The sequence below is a fragment of the Triplophysa dalaica genome, chromosome 15, assembly GCF_015846415.1.
Source record: "Triplophysa dalaica isolate WHDGS20190420 chromosome 15, ASM1584641v1, whole genome shotgun sequence".
NCBI lineage: Eukaryota > Metazoa > Chordata > Actinopteri > Cypriniformes > Nemacheilidae > Triplophysa > Triplophysa dalaica.
Genome location: NC_079556.1, coordinates 6,970,860 through 6,996,197, shown reverse-complemented (window position 1 = coordinate 6,996,197; position 25,338 = coordinate 6,970,860). Strand labels below are relative to the sequence as shown.

The 25,338-nt window shown below is 37.5% G+C and overlaps 2 protein-coding genes across 9 annotated transcripts in view; one reads left to right on the top strand and one right to left on the bottom strand.

The window, feature by feature from the left end:
• The window catches only part of b3gnt2b (UDP-GlcNAc:betaGal beta-1,3-N-acetylglucosaminyltransferase 2b), a 30,157-nt gene extending 5,486 nt beyond the window's left edge, over positions 1-24,671 (bottom strand). Inside the window, exons 1-2 of one of the 4 annotated variants that reach the window (XM_056767475.1) lie at positions 24,558-24,671; positions 2,176-2,306 (exon numbers count right to left, since the gene is read on the bottom strand). The gene's annotated coding sequence lies outside the window, so the exon portion shown is untranslated. Of the gene's footprint in view, positions 1-2,175; positions 2,307-15,790; positions 16,145-24,557 lie in introns of those variants that run through there. The other 3 variants (XM_056767471.1, XM_056767472.1, XM_056767473.1) reach the window with 3 other exon arrangements.
• Positions 6,796-13,650, top strand: LOC130436632 (uncharacterized). Of its 5 annotated transcripts, none has more exons than XM_056767469.1 (6): positions 6,802-7,281; positions 9,025-9,719; positions 10,330-10,548; positions 10,865-11,923; positions 12,641-12,809; positions 12,889-13,650. In XM_056767469.1, the coding sequence occupies exons 2-6, from the start codon at positions 9,200-9,202 to the stop codon at positions 13,022-13,024; spliced, it is 2,103 nt and encodes a 700-aa protein (XP_056623447.1). In that variant the 5' UTR covers positions 6,802-7,281; positions 9,025-9,199; the 3' UTR covers positions 13,025-13,650. The 5 variants fall into 5 exon arrangements, with proteins under 5 accessions (XP_056623446.1, XP_056623447.1, XP_056623444.1 ...); XM_056767467.1 differs by having other exon boundaries at positions 6,809-9,719; positions 10,865-11,076; positions 11,587-11,923; XM_056767468.1 differs by having other exon boundaries at positions 6,796-9,149.
• Positions 24,672-25,338: the final 667 nt, after the last annotated feature.

Sequence of the window (25,338 nt, the reverse complement as noted above, 5' to 3'; positions counted from 1 at the left end):
ATATTTGAAACTTACACAAGGTAAGGGCACAGTCCTATACAAAAATATTTATCCTAAAAATCATATGTAGCTTTGCACACTGCTGGCATCTAGAATGATTTTGATCAGCATTTTATTGTTCATATCAGAGGGCTCTCAACTTCTATCTTACATTTTACTTTTTGTAATACTGCTACTACGATTACTACATCATTTTATTAATAGTTGCCTATCTATTTTTACACAACTTTTTCTGTAAATTATATTTCATTCATTCTGCTATATATATCACATACCTTGTGCTACAATAGTCTATTGTTATTTTTTACTTGTATGTATTTATAGAACACACATAGCTTTACCTTATGTTAATTGTATTTCTTACATTTTTATACCCATAGGCCCTTATTTAAATCATCTGTTTACTGTATTCTATTGTGTTATGGTCTCTGTGTACTGTTGTTGCGGTTTCTGTGTACTGGATGCTCCGGTCACCAAATAAATTCCTTGTATGTGCAAACATCATTGGCAATAAAGCTCTTTCTGATTCTTACTGACACTCAAGGACACCGTACAGCAAACAGTCAACAATAACAACAATCATCATTAAAGTAAATTAATCCAGGCTAAATACAAGCATAAAATAATCACACAAAACTAAAAAAGTTACAAAAAGCCTGCCTAAAAAGTATGTTTTAAGACGAGATTCAAAAACACAGAGATTTTCGCTACTTTAAAGGACCTTAAAGGTAGTAGTAAAGAGTTTCAGAGGTAACGAGCTGCATGACTGAAAGCTCGAGAAGCCATAATAGTGCAAGTTTGAGAAAGGACAAGATGTGCAGCAGATGATCTGAGAGTGCGAGTCGGAGTGCAGTTGCGAAGGAGTTCTGGTAAGTAGGGAGGAGCTGAATTATTGAGAGCTTTATAAGCGAGGAGAAGGATTTTAAAGTTAATTCAATATTTAACCAGAAGCCAATGCAGGTGTTGTAATGTGGGAGTAATGTGCTCGGTTATAGAAGTCCGACAGATCATTTGTTATTCTTATATTGTTTATATAGTTATCGGAATTATATCATTTTGACCGGAATGCATGAATATTTCAATATCAATTTTGACCATATTGTCCAGCCCTTTGAAGCATTAACTTGTGCCTAACTTGTGTATTACGTGTGTGAGGGGAACAGAGTGGTTAACACCTACTCAATTGCGATAAATATCAATGTAATAGATACAACTTATCTTTCATGAAACGGCAACATGACAAAATGCAAAAGCAATATGATAAACGGCAATGCTTATGCCGCAGTTTAATTTATTGTTAATTTTCAATGTTTATATTATTATAAATATAACATAGATAAGCACAGGATTTTGATATAACAGTAGCTGGTTGATAGTCTTCTTAAGTCAAAAACCTAACTTCGTTGTCCTCTTTATTAAAACAGTTCTAATAGCTTTCTATATAACTGCATTTCTATCAAATAAACTAGCATCAGCATGACCACAAAACAAATACTGTAAAATGAAAAACACGACAGACTATTTGTCGCAGGGTGGGTTTGCACTTAAATGCCCGAGTACAGCATGCCAATAAATGTCAACTGTCTAGTCTTCTTCCAAAACACACCAAGTCGAGAAGACAAATCCTCATCACGGAGTTTATATCAGAGGAAATGAGACGTCTTTTCCTTAAAGGACTTGGCCCCATTTCAAAGGAGAGTGTCACGTTGTCTCACTATTTTCATTTTGGACAAGCTAAAATTAAACAACTTGAACCTCCTCATGTTTTTCTCAAACCAATGGTATACTTAAAGGTGAGAGTTAGCATATTTTAAAGTAGGATTTTTAGTAAAGACTGGAATATCTCTGGATTTCAGCAAATAATATAGAGGAAAAAGTGTATTCAAATAGGTACGGCTGTCACCTGCAGCATTCTTTAGATTCATTACTCTTTTCCCCATTTAATCTGCACATGCACCAACCTGTACCATCCATTGATGGCTTCTCTCTCCCTCACTCCACCTTTTCTCTCATGATTCATTGCTTTTGTCTCCAAGCAACCCCTCTGCCCAGCTACACCTCAGTATAACTGTATCAGTGAGTTACCAACAAATAAAACTAAGGCAATCACAATCGCTGTTTTTCAACAAATGATTTTAGAATCAATTGAAGCAAAAGTGTATACATGATATTTACCTGTGCACAGATGAGACTGTGGAGGGTCCAGGTGTATGGTGCTCAGGTAATAGCAACTGTTTTTAGCCCATCCTGACACACTGGTAGAGAGAGTCACGGAAACAGGAACCAGGTGGGAAGGAAACCCAGATCTAGGGAGAAAAACAAGCATTTCAAGAATGAGCGTTTCAATTGAATATCCTGTCCAAAACCAGCAACAGCAAGAGTAAATACTGCCTATTCACACATGAAATTAGATGCTAACTGAGCTACTGGGTTGAAAGACAAACATAGAGAAAATCATCTTTGGGCTACTGAAGAATCTTTTCACGACGGGAAAAAAACATATACCGTTAATTATTTACTCTCATGTCATTCAAAACCTGTATATGACTGTGTGGAATACAAAATATATTATGAGGAATGGGTGTTGGCGATTGAGGAGGTAAAATATAAAGCAAACACTGTTGCCACAGAGCATAGTGGTCTATGACACAAACATCCACACTCATACATGGTCTAAAATGAGCCAACAGAAAAAGGGGTCAATGGATGACTTATTCATTTTTATTAGGCTGAAATACACGGACTGAAATAAATGGCAACTTGAATCTTAACATTAAATATCATGCCATGCAATGGGCCTAAATTGTTTTGAGGGCACAGATCCATTTTACACAAGAACTACAACAGTGGTTACAAGAATAAAAAAGTTATTACAATGTAGAAATTATTCTATGTATTTAACAAGGTAACATGAAAGAGCTCTCACCTGACAGAGGGACAGATCCCGAATTTTATATGATACTACATAAGTGTATTTTGTTGTGTTTGCCGCACTGCGCATATGCAGCAGTTTGATCTTCAATTTGAATTATCGATCGGTCTGCGCCTCTCTAACCTGAATGTTGACTATACAGGACGAACTGTGTTCATTAATAGAGGATGCCATTTTGTGTCTGCACTCGCTGTAATCACTGTTTGTATTTTAGAACAGCTAATAGTTGCCTTTATTTGTGTTCTACCAAAAAATGTATATTACCCATTTAATTTCTTCTAAGTTTAAGTGGACTGTTTGAACTATTTTTTCACACGCGACGTGATCATGTGGTGTGTGGTCAAAAAAATTCACAGCTACATTAAAACCACAGTTTAACCACAGCCCTTGCTGCTCCTGATGCGGATCGTAATCTTCTGCAGGCAAATGTTTAATCTCGTCTTGCCTGGATATTTGGTGCAAACGTGTGAACGCCCCCAAAGAACATCTGAACGCCACCCTTTCAAAAATCTTGCTTCCAACGACCACTGGGCGCGTTGAGAAACATTGAGCTACAGTGTTATGGATTTGTGGTCAGAGAGTGCGTGTAAGCTTTGAGACCTCAGGAGGCATCTCATTAATAATTAACAGCATACATTTGCTTTGTATACTTTGCACTAAAAACTTTTTTAAAATCCATTACACAACCTCACACAAGTCCTGAAAACCATAGACATAAAAGCCACAGTTAAACCCAAGTGCAACAAATTTGGTTGTGAAAGCATATTCTACTTGTTGGCTAACCATCCTGTTGCTGGTAAAGGAACTTAAGCAACTGTGTCCAAAATGTACTGGAAATGTAAGAGCATTATATAATCACATGGTATTAACCAGTTTTATTTTAAAGGACCATGGTAGAAAAAACTTGGAGTTTTTCATTAGATCATGAAAATAACATTTCATGCAGTGCGTTATGGTGAAAGTAAGCAGTCTGCCAAGTTGTAAGTCCGAAGGTGAACGAATAACAGAGTAATTGGCTTGTAAAAAAGCGTAATAATTCTGAGCCTGAATGTTTTTTTTATATGTACACATACTGTTGATGTAGACACATACGCAGGGTGAACTGTCAAACAAAAAATAACATTATTTGAACATTATTTCCCTTGAGAGGGAACTGATATCTACATGCTTTTTTAAATGTAAATCTTTTTTTCCGCAGTCAAATGCCACAAACCGGAGATACGGGACAGTGACGGAAGACTTTAAGCCCTGCGTCCAATCAAATTTCAGAAACGGATATTTAAAAGACCTAAAAATCATTTTAGCTTTAGGTTAGTGTCTAGGTCTGTCACAATAAGGTGTGATTCAATTCAAGTCCCACATATTTTTTAATCCTTGATTACGATTTGGAGTGTCAAAATGGCGAAGGCATTAGTGCACTGAACGGATAAGCTTCAACGCAACAAACACCAACAAAGGTCAACTGTGTGGGAACACTACATCAGAATAAACAGAGTGACCTATGTTTGTGTGCACATGCAAATAATTAGCTCTGTGATAGCTCTCTGAATCTTACACTGATGGTTGACTTTTGCAACCTATTTAAATTTCTGGATTATCCAAGACCAAACATAACCAACTGCATATATAATATAGAAAGTATTTTTTGTTTAATATATATGATATATAGAATTGCAAAAAATGTATTAGGGCACATCACCCACATCTAACAATAACAACATTACTTGAATGTGACAAACAAATCATTTTTTATTACACAAAAAGAGTATGTGAGCGCCAATGAAGACAGAACACCCTATAAATAGTTCAAGCTCAGGTGTGTTATAATGCAACTATTTAAGTGGAGATTATTTTCAGAAGATAAACATGTTTGTGGCTAAACTCTTGGAGTTTGAAGCTCCTCCCTTCAACAAGCAAAGCAGCTCCTCCATGATAAATACCTGTGATCTGCTATACTATGACTGCACATCCATTTATTTTGTTTTTAAAGATAAGTGCTCTTTTAAACTCAGTTGTGTGCCGGACAGCACATGTGAGTTACGTTGACATATAATAACAGGTCATATCTATGTTCAAAGCAAATACCCTGTAAACATAACAACAGTAACCAACTCAAACAGTACACAACTAAAAAAAGTCAAGAAAAAACAAGACAAAAGACTAATCATTACTTCCATAACAGGAAACCCAAAATCAATTTAATGAAGGACTTTAAATTAAATACATGTAAAGAAGAAAATGAATTTAGGCTAAGCTTTCAAAATGCAGGCGCACCTTGACAATATTTAGTATACAATTTATTGTATATACTGCCAATACAAAAAGGCCATCCAGTTTCTAACAGTCCCTTGTAACTATTAAAGTCTCTTTATCTGATGTCTGATTAAGCCTGCACTTCTACAGATTTACTGGAATAGAATAAACTTGCTTTCATTGAAGTTAACTGTATGAGACGGGGTGGAGTTTTTCCCATGTGGCGGCCAAAAAACAAACAAGACCAAGTACATAAAAGACACAAGCAATCCTAACAGACATTTTTAAAGGAACATCACTGCTTGCCAAGAAACCACCTATGTCAACACCCCTTATGAAACCCGTGGTTTACTTTTTGATGATCTCTCATCGATGCACATTAACTTCTTTTCCATCAACCAGTTCAAATTTACAAAATTGTGTTGAATGAATATGCCTCCGGTAACATAAGTGAGTATGAAACATTACATGAGAATGACTACAATGAAATTCAGTGCGATTTCAAATTTGTATCCTGAACATAATTGAAGAATTTACTTTCACTATAAGATTGTTTAAATATTGCTAACAGTTCTAGCATACAGAATGAAAATTGGATAGCATTGTATGCATACCTATAATATATGCTGTGAAAAGCTTCTATGAAAATGCTTTTTTCAACTTTCATTTAAACAAGTAAAATGAGATCAAACCTTTGGGCTAAAACAGTACATTAAAGGACATTCCTTGAGTCATTATGGAACTGTTTAAACGTTACACTTCAGGGGGATTAACCTGTCAAAAAAACTCTGATGCACACTATACGCTACCTGGTTTTCTTGCTCTTCTTGTTCATGTCTCACAACCATGTGCTGTCTTGAGCAAAATGAGAGACACACGTGTTCTTCAAAAACCGGACAAGGCATTGAAGAAATAAAGTCCTATTTAGATAGCAGATAACAACACTACAAACAATTTGAAAATCAAGAAACCTAAAGTCAGAGTTGATGTAATGGTTGTCTGAAAACAAGTGAAAATCCATATCTGCGGAGTCAGTCAAAGAGGTCTCAAATAAGGCCCCGTGCTAACTTCAGGCACAGATTTAATGAAGGTTGTACATTCCCTGAGAGTATGTGATCTCTTTCTAATGAGTCTAACATTCTACACATCAGTGAAAACTTAAAAAAAATCTAACTTCAATCGAACAAACGGTGGTAACGTTGCAGCGAAAATCATGCTTTAAACGCGGACACTGTGAAGGGTTACTGTAAATGTGGTGGAAACAAAACACTTCCCACAACATCTGCAAAGAGCTAAAGAACTAAAACACCTTGTAGAAATTCACTTCTGCTGTTAGTTTAGCTACACTGTAAAAAATGTCTGTAAATTTAACGGTAAAATACCGTAGAAATGCTACAGAAAAAGGCCGTATTTCATATATCACGTGAAAACCGTATAATGTACAGGTGAAACCCTGAAATTAGCTATACGGAGAAAGGCTGTAAATATAACAGATAAAAACATATTGAAATACGGTTTACTGTAGTAAAATTAACAGTTAACTGTATTATTTGCCATAAAAAGAAAGGAAAATACTTTTTTGTCATAAACTTATTTTTATTAAAATACATTAACATATTTACCCCCCCCCCATGGAGGGTGCACTTAAACACCACAATGCAGGACACACCATAACCAGTTTTAAAATATGTGTGATAGAATAATCTTTTTCTGTGTAAAGTTGTAATATAATGACTTCTTTCAACTTTTAATGTTAAATTGTCTGCCTAAAACCCTAAAAAGATTCACCTTTAAATTTGTCACTTTTGAGAATTTAAATATAACTTTTAGGTAATTAACAGTGATTTTAAATGTTTTAAGCATTTCAAAAAATAACCGTTAAATATCATCCAATCAAGATATAGTTTGCATCTTGGCTCCGTGAACAAAGGAAGTGATTGGCTGAATACTCGTTTGGCGCCGAGCGCAGCGTAACGTAATGTTTGCGTTCCCTCATTTCATCAGTGACGGTTCTGGTGAAGCACCGTAGGAGCTGAAATTCAAATCAATGCAAATTTTGTCTATATATTTATATAAATATATATATGGGCACGTTGGTAAGTTGGATTAAAAAGCTTTACCAGTATGCTATTTTAAACACGAGTCGAATGCACATTATTTTCACGGCGCATAAACGAATCTAACTAGCCAGCGCATCTAGGCAGACTTGCAAACTCTAAAACGTGAGAGCTCTCGATCAGTAGAAATACTGTGTGAAATATATGTTTGTTATGTACTTCACACATTGCTAAGTAGAGTCAAACAGTTTTAGCGCGTCGTTTTAAATACGAGTAAGGGAGCATCCGCCCTGATTTCACGATGTCCAGCCCATAATGTAAAACATAATTTGTGTTTGAAACAGTAGAAGGGTGTGTTTTTGTTCACTAAATTGAAATGTTTAGCTGTCAGTTCTGTGGGATATCAGTGCAAACCCTTAGGGAGCATGTTTTACATATCAAACTTCACCGTAATGAGCCACGGTGCGTGTTCAAGTGTGCCGCTATAGATTGCCACGAATCGTTTCGTTCACACGGAGCATTTAAGGCTCATTTTTACCGTAAACATAATATAGATTCACGTGTTGCTACTACACATACCCTTGCGGTGTTAAGATGTAATATATCTATGTGCCAACACCAGTGTCGGGATGTCAAAGCACTACTCGCTCACTTAAAGGAACATATCGCCGAAGGACGTGTCGTGACATGTCCGGTAACAGGATGTAATCATACTTTCTTTGTAAAGTCGTCGTTTACTTCCCACATCTCAAGAAAGCACAGACAGTGTTCTTTGAGCAGTATACGTGGTCTTTATAGAGAGACAGTTCCTCAGTCTTTTGAAACTGAACCTTTAGTTACAGGCCCCACAGAGAGATTAAATGAGACTGATGAAGGTGAAGTTCATCTTGCAGAGAATTTCAGTGATCTTTTTCTCAGAAATATTAGTCTTTTCTACTTGAAATTACATGGGCAGTTTCTTCTGCCAGCATCAACTATACAAAATATTGTTGAAGAGATGCAGAGCATACATGAACTGGGACAGACATATTCTTTGAAAAAATTGAGTGCATTCCTGAAAAATGATTTAGATTTAACAGATGAGAACATTGGTAGAGTATGTGATGTTGTGAAGGAATCTGACATATTCACCACTTGTCATGATGGACCAATGAGAACGAATTTTTCAAGGACAAAGACTTTTAAAGAGATGTTCAGATACACAGAACCTGTAAAGTTGTACTTAGGAACAGATGAAACAAGGTCACAGAGGTTTGCCCACTATGTTCCACTGAAAGACACTTTGAGAAGTTTACTGGAGTCTGACCTATGGCAGAAATGTGCTGCACAGGATACATGCTTACCCTGCACAGATGTGCTTTGTGATGTCATTGATGGTCAGGTATACAAAAACAATGAGTTCTTTTCTCAAAACCCATCGTGTCTCAAACTAATTCTATATCAAGATTCTTTTGAGGTGGTGAACCCATTAGGTTCAGCAAAAAGCAAGCACAAAGTACTAGCTGTTTATATGTCTCTAGCTAATTTACCACCTCATATAAGATCAAGTACAGACCACATGTCACTTGTAATGCTGTGTCGAGAAAAAGATTTCAAACACTTTGGACATGAAAAAGTTTTCTCAAGGCTAATTGCAGACTTAAAGGACTTGGAAGATAATGGAATTACTGTGGCAGAGGAAACCTTTAAAGGGACTGTTTTGTGCATTGCCGGTGACAATTTGGGGTCACACAATGTCGGGGGATTCACAGAAAATTTTAGTACTTCTGAATATTTCTGCAGGTATTGCCGGATAGCACGAAGGGATTTTCAAACGGATCCAAATGCATGTGGGCCTCAACGCACTCCTGAAAACTACAATTCAGCAGTAGACATTTTACAGTCTGAGGGACACCAAAACGTTGAAGGTATAACATGTAAGTCAATCTTTAATTCATTGAATTACTTCAATGTTTGCATGCCTGGCCTGCCACCTTGTTTAGGCCACGACATTTTTGAGGGTATCCTTTCCTATGATTTAGCCCTCTACCTGAAATACTTCATCAAGCAGAAAAAGTGGTTCACCTATTCAATTTTGAATAGACGCATTAAGCAGTTTAAATACAGTGCATCTGATGCATTGAGTAAGCCATGTACTGTGAGCTCCAATGGAGTAAAGCTTTCTGGTCAGGCTATTCAGAACTGGAATTTTCTAAGACTTTTACCTGTGATCATGGGTGACAAGGTGAAAGAGCCCATGGATGATGTTTGGCAGTTGACCCTTCAGCTGAAAGATATTGTTGAGATGATTTGTGCGCACAGGATTTCATTGCCTGATGTTGCATACCTTGATGTTCTTATCCAAGAGTATCTGTCTTGTAGATTCTCTCTCTTTCCAGGACATAGACTAAAGCCTAAGCATCACTACTTGCGACACTACCCTGCACTGATTTTAAAGTTGGGTCCTTTAATCAGATTGTGGACGATGCGCTTTGAAAGTAAGCACAGTTACTTTAAAAGATGTGCTAGGAACTTGAAGAATTTTAAAAACTTGTGCTTCACTCTCTCTGAAAGGCATCAAATGTTCCAGGCCTATCTGTCAGAAGGGCCCATGTGTGATTCAACTCTAAGAGTAAAAAACAGCACTGAATTTTACCAAGAGCTGTACGGTGATTCTGTTAAAGATGCAGTGAGGCACTTTGGTTTTACAGAGAATAATACCAAAGTGTCAGCAGAAGTAATGTACAGGGGTACATTGTACAAAAAAAGTCAGTTCCTTGTGACAAAGAATACGGACTCGATAGAGTTTGGAGAACTTGCACTTGTTCTCATAAAAGATGATGTCGTTCATTTTCTCCTGAGAAAGTTTGTAGCAAAATTCATTCCTGAATACCATTTGCACGCATTGACAAATCAGACTGAAGTAATGCAATGTGTGAACATCAATGACCTGGCAGATTTCTATCCTTTAACTTCATATGTGATGAATGAAAAACTGGTTATTCCACTAAAACACAGTGTAATGTCACACTGAATATGTTTGTTGATCTCTATTTTATCATACTAAAGGTGTATTTAATTGAACCATTGTCATGTGGTTGTTTTCAGAAATGGGAGAATCCGAGATGAACATTTCAAGCATTACCAGTGCCATTGATGTTATATTACCTGACCTTCCAATCACAACAAAACAATCTCTTGAGGACACCTTAAAATCACTTGGAGTTGACACCCCAGAAGATTTCCGATTTCTTCAGGAATCAGATCTTGTAGCTGTACTGAGGCCAATTCAAGCCAGGAAATTTATTTCTGTTCTAAAGGAGACTAGTAAGTCCATGCATTTGTTTCAGTTACGAAAACCTTAATGGTCAGATAAATATATAGGACATTTCTTATTGTTATTAAAATTAACTGTATTAAGTATCTATTAATGATATGCATCATCTATGTTAACTGTGATTGAAAAATTGTGACCTTAAAGCAACTGTAAAACCAAGTTTGTAAAAAATGTACTAAACCATTGTAGTGCTAAATGAGTACCTGATTAGACATTATAAGAGGGCAATAAATTGTTATGATTGTTTTCTTTTTGGTTTAACTATTCATGGTCCAACTAAGTAGGTGCATATGACTTTTTTTACAGCACAAATTTCAGAAACCCCAAGGCAGCAACACTGTCCATCTCAAGGATCTGTTTTGTCCCAAAGTTCTTCATCCTCATCTTCCAGGACTTCCTCTCCTCTTAGTGTGAAATGGGTGGACAGCTTCGAAGTCCCATGGAAAAACTTTCCTGAGGAATTAATGCAGGCACTTGAGAGACAGAAAAGGCCAAGTCCTCAGTTGCGCAGGGAAATGGTGAGGATTGTTATTGCAGCCATGATGAAAGTTTGTGCTTGTCCAAGTAGGAAGAATTTAACAGAAGTCGCCAAAATAATGGTTGCCAAATATCCAAAGTCTTTGCAAGATGTAATTGAAGAGAGTGTGATTGGTCCTGGATACTACTCCTTGGTCAAACAATTTCAAACCAGAGTTGAAAATGCAAGAAGGACCAGCACACCAAAAATAAAAAAGCGTGTTCATGATTCAGATGAATTTGACACTGAGGAAGCCACACCTGAAAAAAGAGCTGTGGTCCAAGATACATATGGCTGTGTTAATTGGGAAGTAAAATTTATGCCACTCAGTGAAACTGCCGAGAGTCTGCAGTTGAAAAAAGAGAAGATGAAGAGTCTTTCGCAAACATCTGACTGGAATGAAAAAGAAGTGAAGGATCTCATGAGGTCTACATACTACTGTCAACGAAAAGATATAAACAAAGGAAAAGACATGAAAACCCTCAATGATGAGTGGCCATTTTTGTTTCAGGAAAGTGGAATGGAAGTGCACTTTAAAGACCTCACAGGAATACCACTTAAAGAGACCTTCCTGGAAAGCATTGACAGAAAAGGAAATCGGTTGTTGCACTTCATGAGGAATATTTGCGCAAACAAGAACAAGCGTGTCTTACAGGCTGTTGCAAAACTACAAGTTTTGAGAGGACAGAGAAATGGTTGCTCAGAGGATGTAAAAGATATGATTCTTCTACTTCTCTCCTATTTTGACGAGAAAGAGGAGGTCCTCCTTCGTTATGTAGAAGAGACAAGCCTCGCAAAGGATGTAGAGTTGGAAAACCTGCCTGTGACACCTTGCATTATTGTGTGTGGTAAGTAAAACTTTTATTAATATAAAGTAGAACCCTTAAGCTTTAATTATTAAAGGTTGAACTATAAAGTTAAGTTTATAAATTGACATTTCCCTTTCAGAGTAGGAATAATGATGGAGATTAAAGTGATAGTTCAGCCACAAAAGAAAATTCTGCCATAATTTACTCACCCTCTTATCGTTTTATGTAATAACTTTGCTCTGCAGAACACAAAAGGAGATCATTTAAATACAAATTATACATACACAAGTAACAGCTGTGGCGCCCATTCATTTCTATTGTATGGCCACAAAACCAACACGTGAATGGGGGCCAGTTAACAACATTCTTTAAAATTGTTTACTGCAGAAGAAAGTCATAAAGGTTAGAAATGACAAGAGGGTGAGGAAATGAGACAATTTTCATTTTTGTTGATCAGTCAGTTTAAGAAATGAGACAAATCATACAAATTTCAGTTTTTAATTAGTTCTGCACAAAACAAACTGTTTCACATAATATATTTTTTACATATATTCAACAACACAGATTAATAACTCAGTTTAAATAAATCTAAACTATATATCTGGGTTATTTCCAATATTTATAAAATATATTATGTGAAATAGTTATTTCAGGGCAGTACTACAGAAACAAGATTTTGTATGATATTCTTGACAAATATGTAAATACAGAATTATCTTACTTGTTCATAACTATGTATATTACATTTATCTACAGGACCCTCCTGCTATGCTGCTGTCCATTTCATGCTTGCTGTGGACCGCAAGATTGTGAATGATAATATCACTTCTTTCATCTCTGCTGTTTGCCTAATGTTGGGCAGTTATTACAGCTTCAACATTCACTACCCTACAGAACTGGCGTCAGTTCTCGAATTCCTGCAAAGGTATGTAAAGAGACTCAGGTGGGGAGATTAATTTCAGTGTGGCTTCATTTACAGAGTTGCAAATGTTTTTTTTTTCAAGGTGTTTTTTCCTCATCAATCCGGAGAAGGGAACAAAGGTGGTGGAAAAGAAAAACAAAAAGCGACTCCTAGTCAACCCAAGAGTATTCACCCTAATCTCTGACCTTTCTGACCATGAATGGCGAGAGACTTCGTAAAGGTGGTCTTCAGACTGTTTCAAAGTTGATACTCTCTCAATGGATAGTTCATCCCAAAATTTAAATTCTTCCATCATTTACTCACCCTCAGGTTGTCCCAAACCTGTATAAATGTCTTTGTTCGGTTGAACAAAAGGAAGCTATATTTGTGAGAATGTCAGTAACCAAACAGACTTTATCCCTCATTTATTGCCATGACAGGGAAAATAAATACTATGGGAGCCAATGGTGGAGCAGATCTTTTTGATAACTGACATTCTTGCAAATATAATCCTTTGTGCTTAGCAGAACAAATAAATATATACAGGTTTGACATGGCAGGAGGGGTGAGTAAATGATCTATTTTTGGGTTAACTGTCACTTAAACATTGGAATGTTCATTGTTAATGCAAGTTTAGTCATATAATCAACTCTGTAAGCACTTGTGTTGTGCTGCATTCTACTTTTTTATACTGTAAATGTTCATGTTAACTTTTCTGAAACATGCTCATTTTGAACTGAGCTTAGTTAGGTAAATGATTTTAATGCATTGGACTGACTGACCTTAATTGAACCACACATTAACAGAAAAGGCTGTCATTTGTTGTTTTAAATGCCTGCCAGACTTTATTAAAAATGGGACCACAGTGATGTCTTTGTCTTTTATAGATTTTGATGAGTTTTGATGATTTGATTTAGGTTAGTAAATGTAAGATATTTATGAATTAGTATAACAGTTATATATTAGTTTCTTAAAGGTTAAATCTGAATGTTTAGCAAATAATTATAGGGTTTAACTGTAATTATAACAACAAACTTTAAATTAGACTGTGCTGAACTGTAACAAAGATGGTTATGAACCGTAAATAAAACAATGTAAACCCTGGAATGTGACAGTTATAAGCTGTTTTAAGAACAGCATAAACAAGTAAATTGGACTGTTATGAACTGTAAAAAAGATAGTCATGAACCGTAATTAATACAATGTAAACCCTGGAATTTGACAGTTATAAGCTGTTTTAAGAACAGCATAAACAAGTAAATTGGACTGTTATGAACTGTAAAAAATATAGTCATGAACCGTAATTAATACAATGTAAACCCTGGAATTTGACTGGAATAAACAGTTTTTATTACGGCATAAACAAGTAAATCGGACAGTAATGAACTGTAAAAAAGACAATTAAGAACTGTAAAAGTGGGTGAAATCCTGTACTACTAATAACGGTGCAACCGTCTTTTTGACGGTTAAGTTCTGGCAACCACAGCTGCCAGTTTTTTACCGTAAAATGTACGGTTTATTTTTTACAGTGTAGGGAACTGACTTTTAGTTTTGTTTCCTGTCCTGTAAGGATCCATTTTGCTTTTTCGATCTTGGTGATGAACTGAAATCTCCCTCTTTATACTACACAGCAGGGCGTCTCTCTCATAGACCTGACCACAGAGACCACAAACACAAAAGCCCGCCCTGTAAAATACATACGAGTAGGAAAATACTCAATACACAAGGAAAAAGTAAGTAGCATTGGGAAGCATCTGTAAATTTGATACAGAAATTGAATTTAGAATTATAGCTGGAATTTAAAAATCCCTTGATTTGCCAGATTACAATTCCTACACAAAGTGTTTTCTAGGCGTGTCTTACCCTACAACTTGATCAGAACATACGTGATAGAGTTAATTCACAATCAAACGTTCCTAAAAAAAATTAAATTACAAAATGTTCACCTCTTTATGGTACAACTGGAAAGAATTCTGGATTAAGAAGCATCAATGATACAAAAAGAAATACTTTTTGACAATTATGTAGCAGGACAAGCGATCCTTAGCCAAGCAGGGCTGGACACATTAGATGTTATGTCATAAATTCTAAGGGTGGATTTCTGTTAGGATATAACGTAATTCAAGAATTTTAAATACACCTATTTCCATGACCTTACTACATGAGTAACACTTCGAACCAGAGCTTTGATTTACTCTTCGTCTCTCAGAATGCAAAATGGCAATTCAAACTACATGCAAACAAAATTCATACCACAAAACTTGGCAAAGGCAAAAAAAAGAAAAAGCTAAAGAAAATATTACTTAAATAAACAGCATCACCACATACTAACTTAAGTTCATCTCGTGGAACGTTATCAAGAAAATAACTTATAAAATATCATAAAAATAAATATAATGTAATCTATAAAATAAATCAAAATAAGTTTATAATGGATATACTATCACAATATTATAATATAGACTTATTAATAAATCAGGTGCACAACATGACAAAAAAAAGGCCACAGGAGCAAATTATGCTCAACCCAATTAAAGATAGAAATAAATTGACAGTGGATCTGGACATAGCAAGCAAATGAAGAAGTCAAACCAGTAGATATAGTGGAAAATTAAATATTGACGTTTTATCTTCAATAAAGTTAATGTGTTCCTGGTTGTGTAACTTATTAACGATAAACTACAGAGATCTCTCAGCGAAAGAATGCAAACTATTTTGATTGACTAATATTGTTTTCAAATGACTGTGTGTTATCTGAAACTAAACCATCACATGAAATCAGTCAACCTTTTTCTCGCCTAAAAGTTATGACGCCAAACACCAACACCTTGCGAACTTTACCTCTGACGAATAAACGCATAAAAACACCCACAGATACCTAAAATTTTTCCACAGCACTTGAAAAATAAGGCCGTGTACATATTTTTGCTTAAAGAAATAAGTACAACAAATCATAAGAACATTGTCGGTTTCTTTTTAGCGCGTATGCTAACACCAAAACTCACCCGCACGCAGAGCACCTACCGCCTCGCGCAGCGCGACACACACACACACATACATACATACATACACACACACACATCAAGAAAGTTAAAACACGAACTCACAATCTTATCGTTTCTGGCAGATACCGGATTCGACGACATTAACGTTGTATTTTTGTCTTGCTATTTTAAAACTCAGTAGACTATTACCTTTGAACGCCGGCGGAGAGCGCGTCTATAACCACATCCTGTCAGTATGTGTCTGCCAGTGCGTATCCACTCCTCCCAGTCGAATGTAAAACTGCAGGGCGGGGTACAAGCCCTCCTCCGGGGCAACAGTAACAATAAACGATTGCCTGACAATACAAAGAAAACAAAACTGATTGCTCGGTCTTTGAGGTCCCTTTAAAGACTACTGAGAGTAATTTAATTCCATCTAGGCTGAGTTTGACAAGATTGATTTCAGGGCGTGTGCACGAGGAACATGTTTTAATGTGTGATCTGATACTGATGTTAGGCATGTGAGTTTAGTAGTTGATGTTTAATTTTTGGTTATGCCATTTTGTTGCAATATAAACTGAAACAGAACAGGCATGTGTTGAAATTCACAAGGTTCTGTTTGATTTCTCTTGGCACGCTGACTCCGATTAACCTATGAAGTCAGACCTGGCTGGTTTTACTCTGTGTTCCATCATGGAAAAATAAATCATAGCCTTGTAATGAATCAAACATTTTTATTATCTGCTGACCTTTATCACACTGTCATACATGTTACCCCTTTCGTAAATTGGTTTTATAATAATTTGAACAATTACATCTATGAGGATCGATACTGGATAGCTCCTCATGGACAACAGGTGTGTTTGTTGGACCGAGAAAATCGGTTTTGCTTTGATGTTTTCATCAAGTTTGGACAAGTGGGGATTTGTGTGAAACTCCATGCGAAACTTAGAAAACCTAGAAATCAGGAAACTTTAAATAGCGTGAGGACTGCAGGTTTCTATGATCAGACCAATCAAAACGCAGAGAAACTGTAAAAAGCATTTGCATCATTCCTTTATACAACTCTTGATGTATTCAACCATAGTTTTTCTCATTTTGCGCTAAAGTCCCTCCAGTATGGACAACGACCCAAATCGAGACACATTATTTTAACGTATCTCTCAAATGAGTTTATTTGTATACGTTTGAGGACAGATAGTGACGTTTTTTCCATATTCTAGGACCATCAACTAATAGGTAATTCTAGACTCCTGACGCCTGTCATTTCTGGAGAACTATCCGCAGGGTTTGCATGCCAGTCATACCGGTTCAAACGCTGGGCCAAATTATGCAAAACGTGAATTTATAGGTTTGCACATGAATCGGAGAATGATCACAGACCCAGGATTGGCCCAAACCAGATTAGGGGGCGGTGCATTACGATACAGTACACGTCTAATGCCGCGGGGAAAATGCCAGCCGCGCAACTTTCTCTAGGGAAATGTACCGCGGCGCGGTCTAGTTGAACTATTTCAAACTCGATTCGAAGCCGCCGCGCTTAGAAGAGTCAGAACTATTTGGGCGTAATTACACTGGGTTCACACCAAACGCGAATTAAGCGTTTTGGGCGAATAAATTCGATACAAAAGTCAATACAAAGACGCGTATTGACGCGAACTCGCGGCAGGTGATGCATTATGCTGGGTTCACACCAAACGCGAACAATGGCGATCCACGCTCTTTATCCTTTGAATATCAACATTCTAATCAGTGGACCAGGCCGTTTAGTTGACGGTCAATGGGGTCATATCCGCTTTACCCTTTGTTAGCGCCGTTACTGACGTACCAACAGCATGACACTGAGTCGGAGTCCCGCCGCCCTGCTCACTCGGTCTTCCTCTACACCTGCTCGGACCTCTTCCTGGAGTAGATGGTGTCTTTCCCTACCGCGGGCCTGGCTAACCAGAATCTTTGGTCAGTAGCCCAGGCTTGCTCTGCCTGTCACCACAGTGCCCACCAGTGCCTTTTGTCTCAGGCATGACTCTGCCACCTCCACTGCTTTCCCAGGCTTCCATTTCCTTCCTGTCTTCACCTCAATGCCGGCTGATGACACCTTGCAGGCCCTGAAGTCCCCGTACTGTAGGACTTCTCTGGTGTGTGCCACCATGAATTCTTCCGTGAGGCCACTGAAGGGCAGCTGCAGGATGTTACTCATCCCATACAGTGCAGCGCTGGAAAGACTGTGTGGAAGGCCCAGCCACCTCCAAAGAAACCCAATGATCTTCCTTTATAGGGACTCAACTGTTGTCATTGGGACTGCATAGAGCAGCAGGGGTCACAGGACTCAGGGCAGGATGGAATTCCCTTCCTCTATTGACCACTCAAGTCGACCGCTGCGCTTGTCCCCGAGCAGTTGTTTTGTGAAGCCGAAGGGATTGGTGATGAATGCCGCTCGCTTCCTGGCTCTCTCTCTCCCCTGTCTCTGGTGCCACTCTGCTCTGTGTAGGATCATCAGCTTTCATCCGCAGGAGTGTGTTGGAGCTCTGCTAATGGTCACTTCTTAAGAGTGCAAAGCTTCTGAAGCAGGTGATGTATCTTGGTAGCCCTGCGGTTTATTATGTAGGAGATAGGCTTGGTTTTTCCTTTCTCTACCTGGCTGAATCTTTCTGATGCATAAACCACTGAACTGGTAAATCAAAGGTTGCTGGTTCGATCCCAGCAGCCACCACCAGTGTGTCCTTGAGCAAGACACTTTACTCCACGTTTCTCCAGGGGGATTGTCCCTGTAATAAGTGCACTGTAAGTCGCTTTGGATAAAAGCGTCTGCCAAATGCCTAAAATGTATGTAAAATGTAAAATGTAGCTAAAGATGATGGTAGTCATCGTTTGGAGTCGGCTGTCAGCTTCTCCTTTGGCAGTGGCTTGGATGATGTTGGACACATCCTCGTCCAACTGCAGCCACTCATTCCGTTTGCTGGCTAGGGGCCACTTAATCCGCTGCTGCGGAACTAGTCTGCTGGGATTTGGAGGCTCTGGTACGTGGATGGACTGTGCTCTCTGGGTGCCTCCTGGCCGGGCTCCTCCTGCGTCTCACCAGGTTCAAGACCTGTGGGTTGTACCTCACTCTCCCGCTCCAAACATTTCATTCTGGCCTGATTTATTTTTATTAGATGATGATGATTCTTGCACAGCTTTCCGAAAATGGACGTCACTTTCATCAACTGTCCATTTGCATGGGTTCGTTAACCTTTGGTCCATCCGTTTGGAGATCTCATCCTCCCCCCTCTCAGGATCTCCTGGGGGTATTTCTCAATAGGGCTTTCCTTAGCTTGTTTTGAGTTCTGTCTCGCGAAAGACACATGGTGGGGTGCTAACCCATACCCCGGTTGCTGTCTTTCCATGCCATCAACTGTCTCTCCAGTAGTGAACCATACTGTTCTTGGTTGTCACCTAGTCTGTTCTTAGGAGTCACTGACTGAGCCAGACATCAACTATGCAAGAAACATCTCATGAATGCACAGGGACACATCCTCAGTGATGTATCCTCTATGATACAAAAATATAGTAGCAATAAGATTTGTCTTTAGACTTCACTTCTCTTTACTAAATGTGCTACAACTTTATCATTCATCATGATAACAATGAATATTTGTCAGGGAAGATTGAAAAGATTAATGATAACTGCTTGATTATTAAGAGGCAAAACTGTCTCTGTGCAGGAGTTTTCGTCACCGTCCTTTGACGGAAAAACAAGTCTCTGGTCCATGTACAGCAGAGGGAAAACTGAAGCAAGACGCTATTGTTAAAAGCGCTGTCAATATAGATATTTCTCTTAAACATACGTATCAATTCACTTCAATTCAAAGGTCACTTCACAAGACCTTTGTTAAGACACAGAGCCGTGTTGTCAGGATGGCTTGCGGGTGAGTCAGACATGGGGAAATATTGTTTTGCGTCTGAAATACTGCTTAAAAGTTCCAAATACACACACGCACACAAACATAGACCGCATTCTCTTCTATGTGAGGAAAACATGTATAATCTGATTAAACTGATACACATAAGACACTGGGCAGATGAAAGAGCACTTAATACTTCATTAGTGTGTGATGTCAGGATGATGACATGAGTGTGTTGTTAGCATGATTAGATTAATTAAAGGGGGTCAGAGAGGATGTGTAAGTTGCTCAGTTTGAAACAGACCTTCTGAATACTCTTATCTCTTTCATTTATTCTCAGTTTCGTAGTACACAAATTAGGCTGAAACTCGATTTTACGATAAAAATGTACCATTTAAAGTGCCATTAAGACTTTAAATGGTTCTAACTCTAATACACACCATAAAAGAGCTTTAGACAAAGCATACAAAATGTAGATCTTGTCTATCTGCAAATTCACATTAGATTTCCCAGAAAGATGTTTGTGGTATGCTGATCCTAGCAGTGTTCTTCGAAACCTACTTACAAAACCTCTTCATATAACTTCATTATGATTTACTAAACAGAATTACTAAAACAAATATTGAAATCTAAATCTCGTTTGCAATGTTATGTGTAATTTATTTCAATGAGTGTGTAAAAACATTCTATTATTTTGTAAATAAAGATAAGATATTATGGCAACATTTCATAAATAATGTGTAATACTAAAGCATTTAGGTTAAATGTGAAACAAGTAAAATGTCACACAGCTATTGCTCTTTCTTTGCCATGACACTGAATCTGGCATAAAGCAGACATTACATTTATTGTTAAGCATAGATAAGCAGCATTTTTATCTCAGAAACCTCCAGTAACATCTACGAGTTGAGCTTGCAGTCTTTTTCGTAGCATCCACCACAGGCCAAATGTCAATGACAGTTGCCCTTTGCTTGCTATAAATAACAACGCAAAGACGTTTTACAATACAATGTGATTTTCTTTAAAACGCAGAGAACCTCAAGAGAATTATTTTCAAGCAGCACCAGTGAGACTTCCCCCATTTGTGGCTTTTATATATTTCAGTGGAACTCAGATGTAAAGGAAAAGGAAATACCCACTGTATATTTTCACAGTTTGTGTGACACCTGTGTGTGTTTCCAAATGTTACATATACTTTTCGAAAATCGAAAGTGATGGATAAAAAGTCACTGCATTATTCGCCATTAAAGATTTTACATGTTTAGTACATGTATTTCATTTTATTTCAGTATTCATTGTTGAAGATTTTATTAACCAAAATATAAAGGAATCATGTTCCCATTATTTTAGTATTTCTCTACATAGTAAGGTTTTCAGTCTTTCCCTAGTTGTCTTTAATAGAGTTGTTGTTATCAGTAAAGTCTGTGTTATCATTGGGGCCCCACCAGCTAGGCATGTTGAGGAAGAATATCTGTTTCAAATGATAATGGTTACCTCCAATAACTCAGTTTGACGTGTGTTTGTGAAGACCACTATTAGGGTCTTCCCCTAACCAGACTTTGTATCTTTCATATTAAAGTCTTCCTTTGGCAATGGTACTCAAAGTTTTGAGAGTGAGTCTTCACAGCAAACATAACTACAACATTATTTGTATTTTGTGTATATGTTTAAATGATCACAGGTAAGAAATGCATTTTTGTTCATCCAACATGTTAACTGATAAACAGGTATAATCCATTACTTGTTTCACTTTCCTGAAAGACACTTACAGTAAGCCCTCAGACACTCTGTGGTGTTGAATTAGCTTGTGTAAATTTGCCTAGTACAGAAGAAGTTTTTTTTGCGATGCCTGTAACCATAGCGATGGTAAGGAAGAAAACGTTGCTATCACCAGGGGAGACAGAACCACGGAAACGGAACGAGGGACACAGAGTGTATGTACTGTACACAGCATCCCTTCTTTAGCATTTTCAAAGAATACCATGTAAAGAATACTCTCTCTCTCTCTCTCTTATTACTAATTTTAAATACGTAGCATCTTTCCAAGAAAACATTCATCACTCAAGTGTCATGCTCCTAGTTTCTGTGTCTTAATTACAAATGGTTACGTTGTTTACATGCACTTAAAGCTCCATGGATACAGTAAGAAAGGCCTTTTAAACGGACAGACACACAGACCAGAAGGCTGCCTCTCTTTTCCATTTGTGACTACTAGGTCTGGATGCCCTTGAGGGTTGCCTTTTTAATTGACATTAGGCACACACTATTAGGCTTAATTTAGTTAGTCTTTGAGGCATATAAACATAATCTCTGCTGTCTGTTGTCCGGTGGACTGGTGCTTGAAGTTACAGATGTTTGTGTCTTGCCCAACAGTTTGTTTTAAAGTTATTTAAAAATAACTGTTACACACAAATTTCACTAGTTTTTGCACTACTTTTCATACCAGGGCCCGGTTGCAAGAAGAAACCCAAGAAATCTGCCACACCTTTAACTCATTAACACTGTTCAATAATGCATCACTCCCACCGCGCAGGCTTTATCGCACTGTCAGCGTTGCCGTGACAACATAATGACCATATCAATATGGCTCACAGAAGGGGATTTAAAGATCGGACAGAACAAGAGATCAGATTAAAAGATAAGAACTATTGAATTGTGAGTGCCGTTCTCACAGGATTTATACTTGAATTCACCATCAAGTCATCTACAAACATATTATAATTTACTTGTCTATCTCAGTTCTCTTTTTCTGCCATTTGGCAGATGTCTCTCACCTAAAGCCATAAACAATACACTATCTGTGACATCTTTCACCTAGAGGAACCTCACATAGTTCTTGATCAAAAATACAATGGATAAGGTACATAGAAAAAATGAAGATCCCTTAACATACAATATCTGCTACACCATAAATGAAGTAGCTTTTTCCTCTTTTTCTTTGTGCTTCTTCATTTTCAGTTCTTTACCGTTGAGGACATATAGCTCCTCTGAACCCAACAGGACCTTATTGTCGTTTGTAACTTGATCAAACCACCAAATATGCTGGATCTCCGCATGGCTGACTATGAAGTTAAAACAAGCTTGTCTTTATACCACAGAACAGAATGAGAGGGGCGTGCACAATTTCTCCAGCACAGAGAATTGGCTGTTCTCGACTGAAATGTTTACCTTTACCCGAAAGTTTAACTAAATCAACCTGATGCATGTTCCTCTACTCCTGTGCAAACAAGGCAAGGTTATATAACCAGCTATTTACCTCACATTTGCGTTTTTGCATCTGTTCAACAATATGTACCATTTCCCATTCATTCAACAAATAGTTAATTAATGGGGAATTCAGAGAATGAGTCGAGTCTCATGCCCTTAAGACTTCCCTTAGCGACAACAGGCCAAATTTATCAACTTTCATCTTCATCTCGTGAGAGTATATGTGAAACAAAGTTTTTGAAGGTCAAAGGTGTTTTTAAAAACAGCTTTTAAAGAAATGGACACTAAAAATAGAATTCTTAGCTTTTTTTATGTTAAGCAAATAGTATGATGAAGAAGATAATAATGTTTCCTACAGTTTCAGAAAAGATCTCATGTCATGCACTTCGCTCCAAAAACCAATTTGTCAATCTAGACTCAATGTGTCATCAATATCAGACCTTTGCATTCCACATCAATTTTATAATATTTTTTTGAATTTTTAGAATTAGTTTCATTTCAATTACTATATATATCAACAAATGATAGTTTCAATGAATCCTATTTTTAACACATGCACAAAACATCTAGGACAAAGCTGATAAATCAAACCTTAGTCCTAGTCTCATGAGCCATGAAACTAGGTCATTTAAAAAAGCCGGTCATACTTCTGTCATGAACAGCACAAGATCTGAACACAAGACTTGGATCACATGTTTGTTGAGGCAAAACTATTTGACGCCTACATTTTAAATAAACGGAGCATCCCAAAACTTCATGCTGTTCTAAAGGTAAACAACAATGAGTTTCAAATAGCACCTTCCTCTGCTTTGTGTCTCTTCGCTGACACACAATCTTTACAATGGAAAAAGAGAGCGGATATCTAAACACAGGCACTTATAACTATCCCAGACATGTAAACACAGGCCTGGGAAGATTCTTAGGGTTAAAGTTCATGAGACGGAAAGAAAGATAGGCGGGGAGAGAGAGAGTTCACAAATTCCTCTTAACTATAAAAGGTAAAGTTAATGAAAACTTGATCCATCTGAAATCCCAAAAATGGGTCTTGGCCGGCCTTCACTTTGTTGTGATGATTTGCTCTCGAGTCTCAAACGCTTGCTACATGCAAGATACCCAAGCCTGTAATACAAATCTCTATTTATGGAACAAACACATACTTGAAGGTCAGACAGTGTGTGGAAAATGCAAAGACGGCGAGTTTCCTCGCAATGGATTGAGAAAGAATTACATGGAAAGAAAAGGAAAATTCCAACAGGTATGATTCCATTTCTTAGAATGTCAGTGCAGAAAAGGCAGAAGCACATTCTCAAGAAAGAGAGCGAGAGGAGAGGAAGGAGAATAGTACTGTGAGAGATTTAGAATTGATCCAGAAAATAAAGAAAGCCTCTGTTCTCAGTAAGAGGACCAAATAACCCAACAACACTATTAGACAATTATTAGAGGTCAGTTCTTCGTAACAGAAAATAAAAATAATTTGAAATGACAAAGCTGAAGCTGTTATGTTTTCGCATTTTCTTTTGTTTGTTTAGTAAGCAGCTAAATGAATGCCCCTGTGTCAGCGTAAGTGACCAAACCCAGCACTAGCCACAAAACAAAAGTGTTTACATAACACGATAAAGAATTTTAGAGAAATACAGAAAAGAACATAAAAAAGAAGAGGAAAAAGGCATTTGATTCTGTAAGTAAACATTCAACTATACCTGTTCATTCACTTTCTCTTAGTCCTTGCAGTATCCTTCGGACCTAAATGTAGTTTTAAGCAGAACAGGAAGCAGAATTCTGTTAAACCCCTTGTACGTGTTTGTGCGTTTGCAAGCTCTTCTGTGGTTAAACATAGGAAAATACAAGACTGTGCCATACTTTCATAACTCTCTTTCACACGCACAAAGAGCTTTGACACACACACACCTAAACATTCATACTTGTTTGGGATCACTACACAAACTGTTTGTTTGCTGAACACAGGGCTCTTTCATATCCAGAGATTTTTGGAACAAGAATATCTCACAGAGCGCACAGTCACACTCCAGCCCCTTGATGTTGACCGGGCAGCAGATCTCAGGATGTGTTTCTGTGTGCAGTGTTATTTGGGTCTGGACGTCTTTAGCAGCGAAAGCCGATGAGCCTCTTCTGTAACATGGTTATTCATAGCTGACCTCAAGTTGGGAGCCTTGCGAATCATTGACGGGATACTCAGAATTGCCTGATATCCACCAAATCACTTTTCAAAATTCGGCTGAGGCTTAGGGACTTGTGAAATTGTGATCGCATGTGACAGCTCTGCTCGATGACATATGTGCAAACACAGGAAGGAAGGATAATTCAGTTTCTAAAAATCACATGATTCACACAATGTTCATATGCATTTGTGATGTTGCAATAAACAGATTGCCCATGACACATTTTTTCACAGTACTGAAGTGAGGAAACATCCTTTGATAAAATAACTGATTCATAGATGATTTCCCTATTTCACTGCAT

Coding starts and splice junctions, on each gene's coding strand:
- LOC130436632 (XM_056767466.1), top strand. CDS start 7,619: ATGTTTAGCTGTCAGTTCTGTGGGATATCAGTGCAAACCCTTAGGGAG. Junction 9,720..10,329: donor GTGGACGATGCGCTTTGAAA/GTAAGCACAGTT, acceptor GGTTGTTTTCAG/AAATGGGAGAATCCGAGATG. Junction 11,924..12,640: donor ACCTTGCATTATTGTGTGTG/GTAAGTAAAACT, acceptor ATTTATCTACAG/GACCCTCCTGCTATGCTGCT.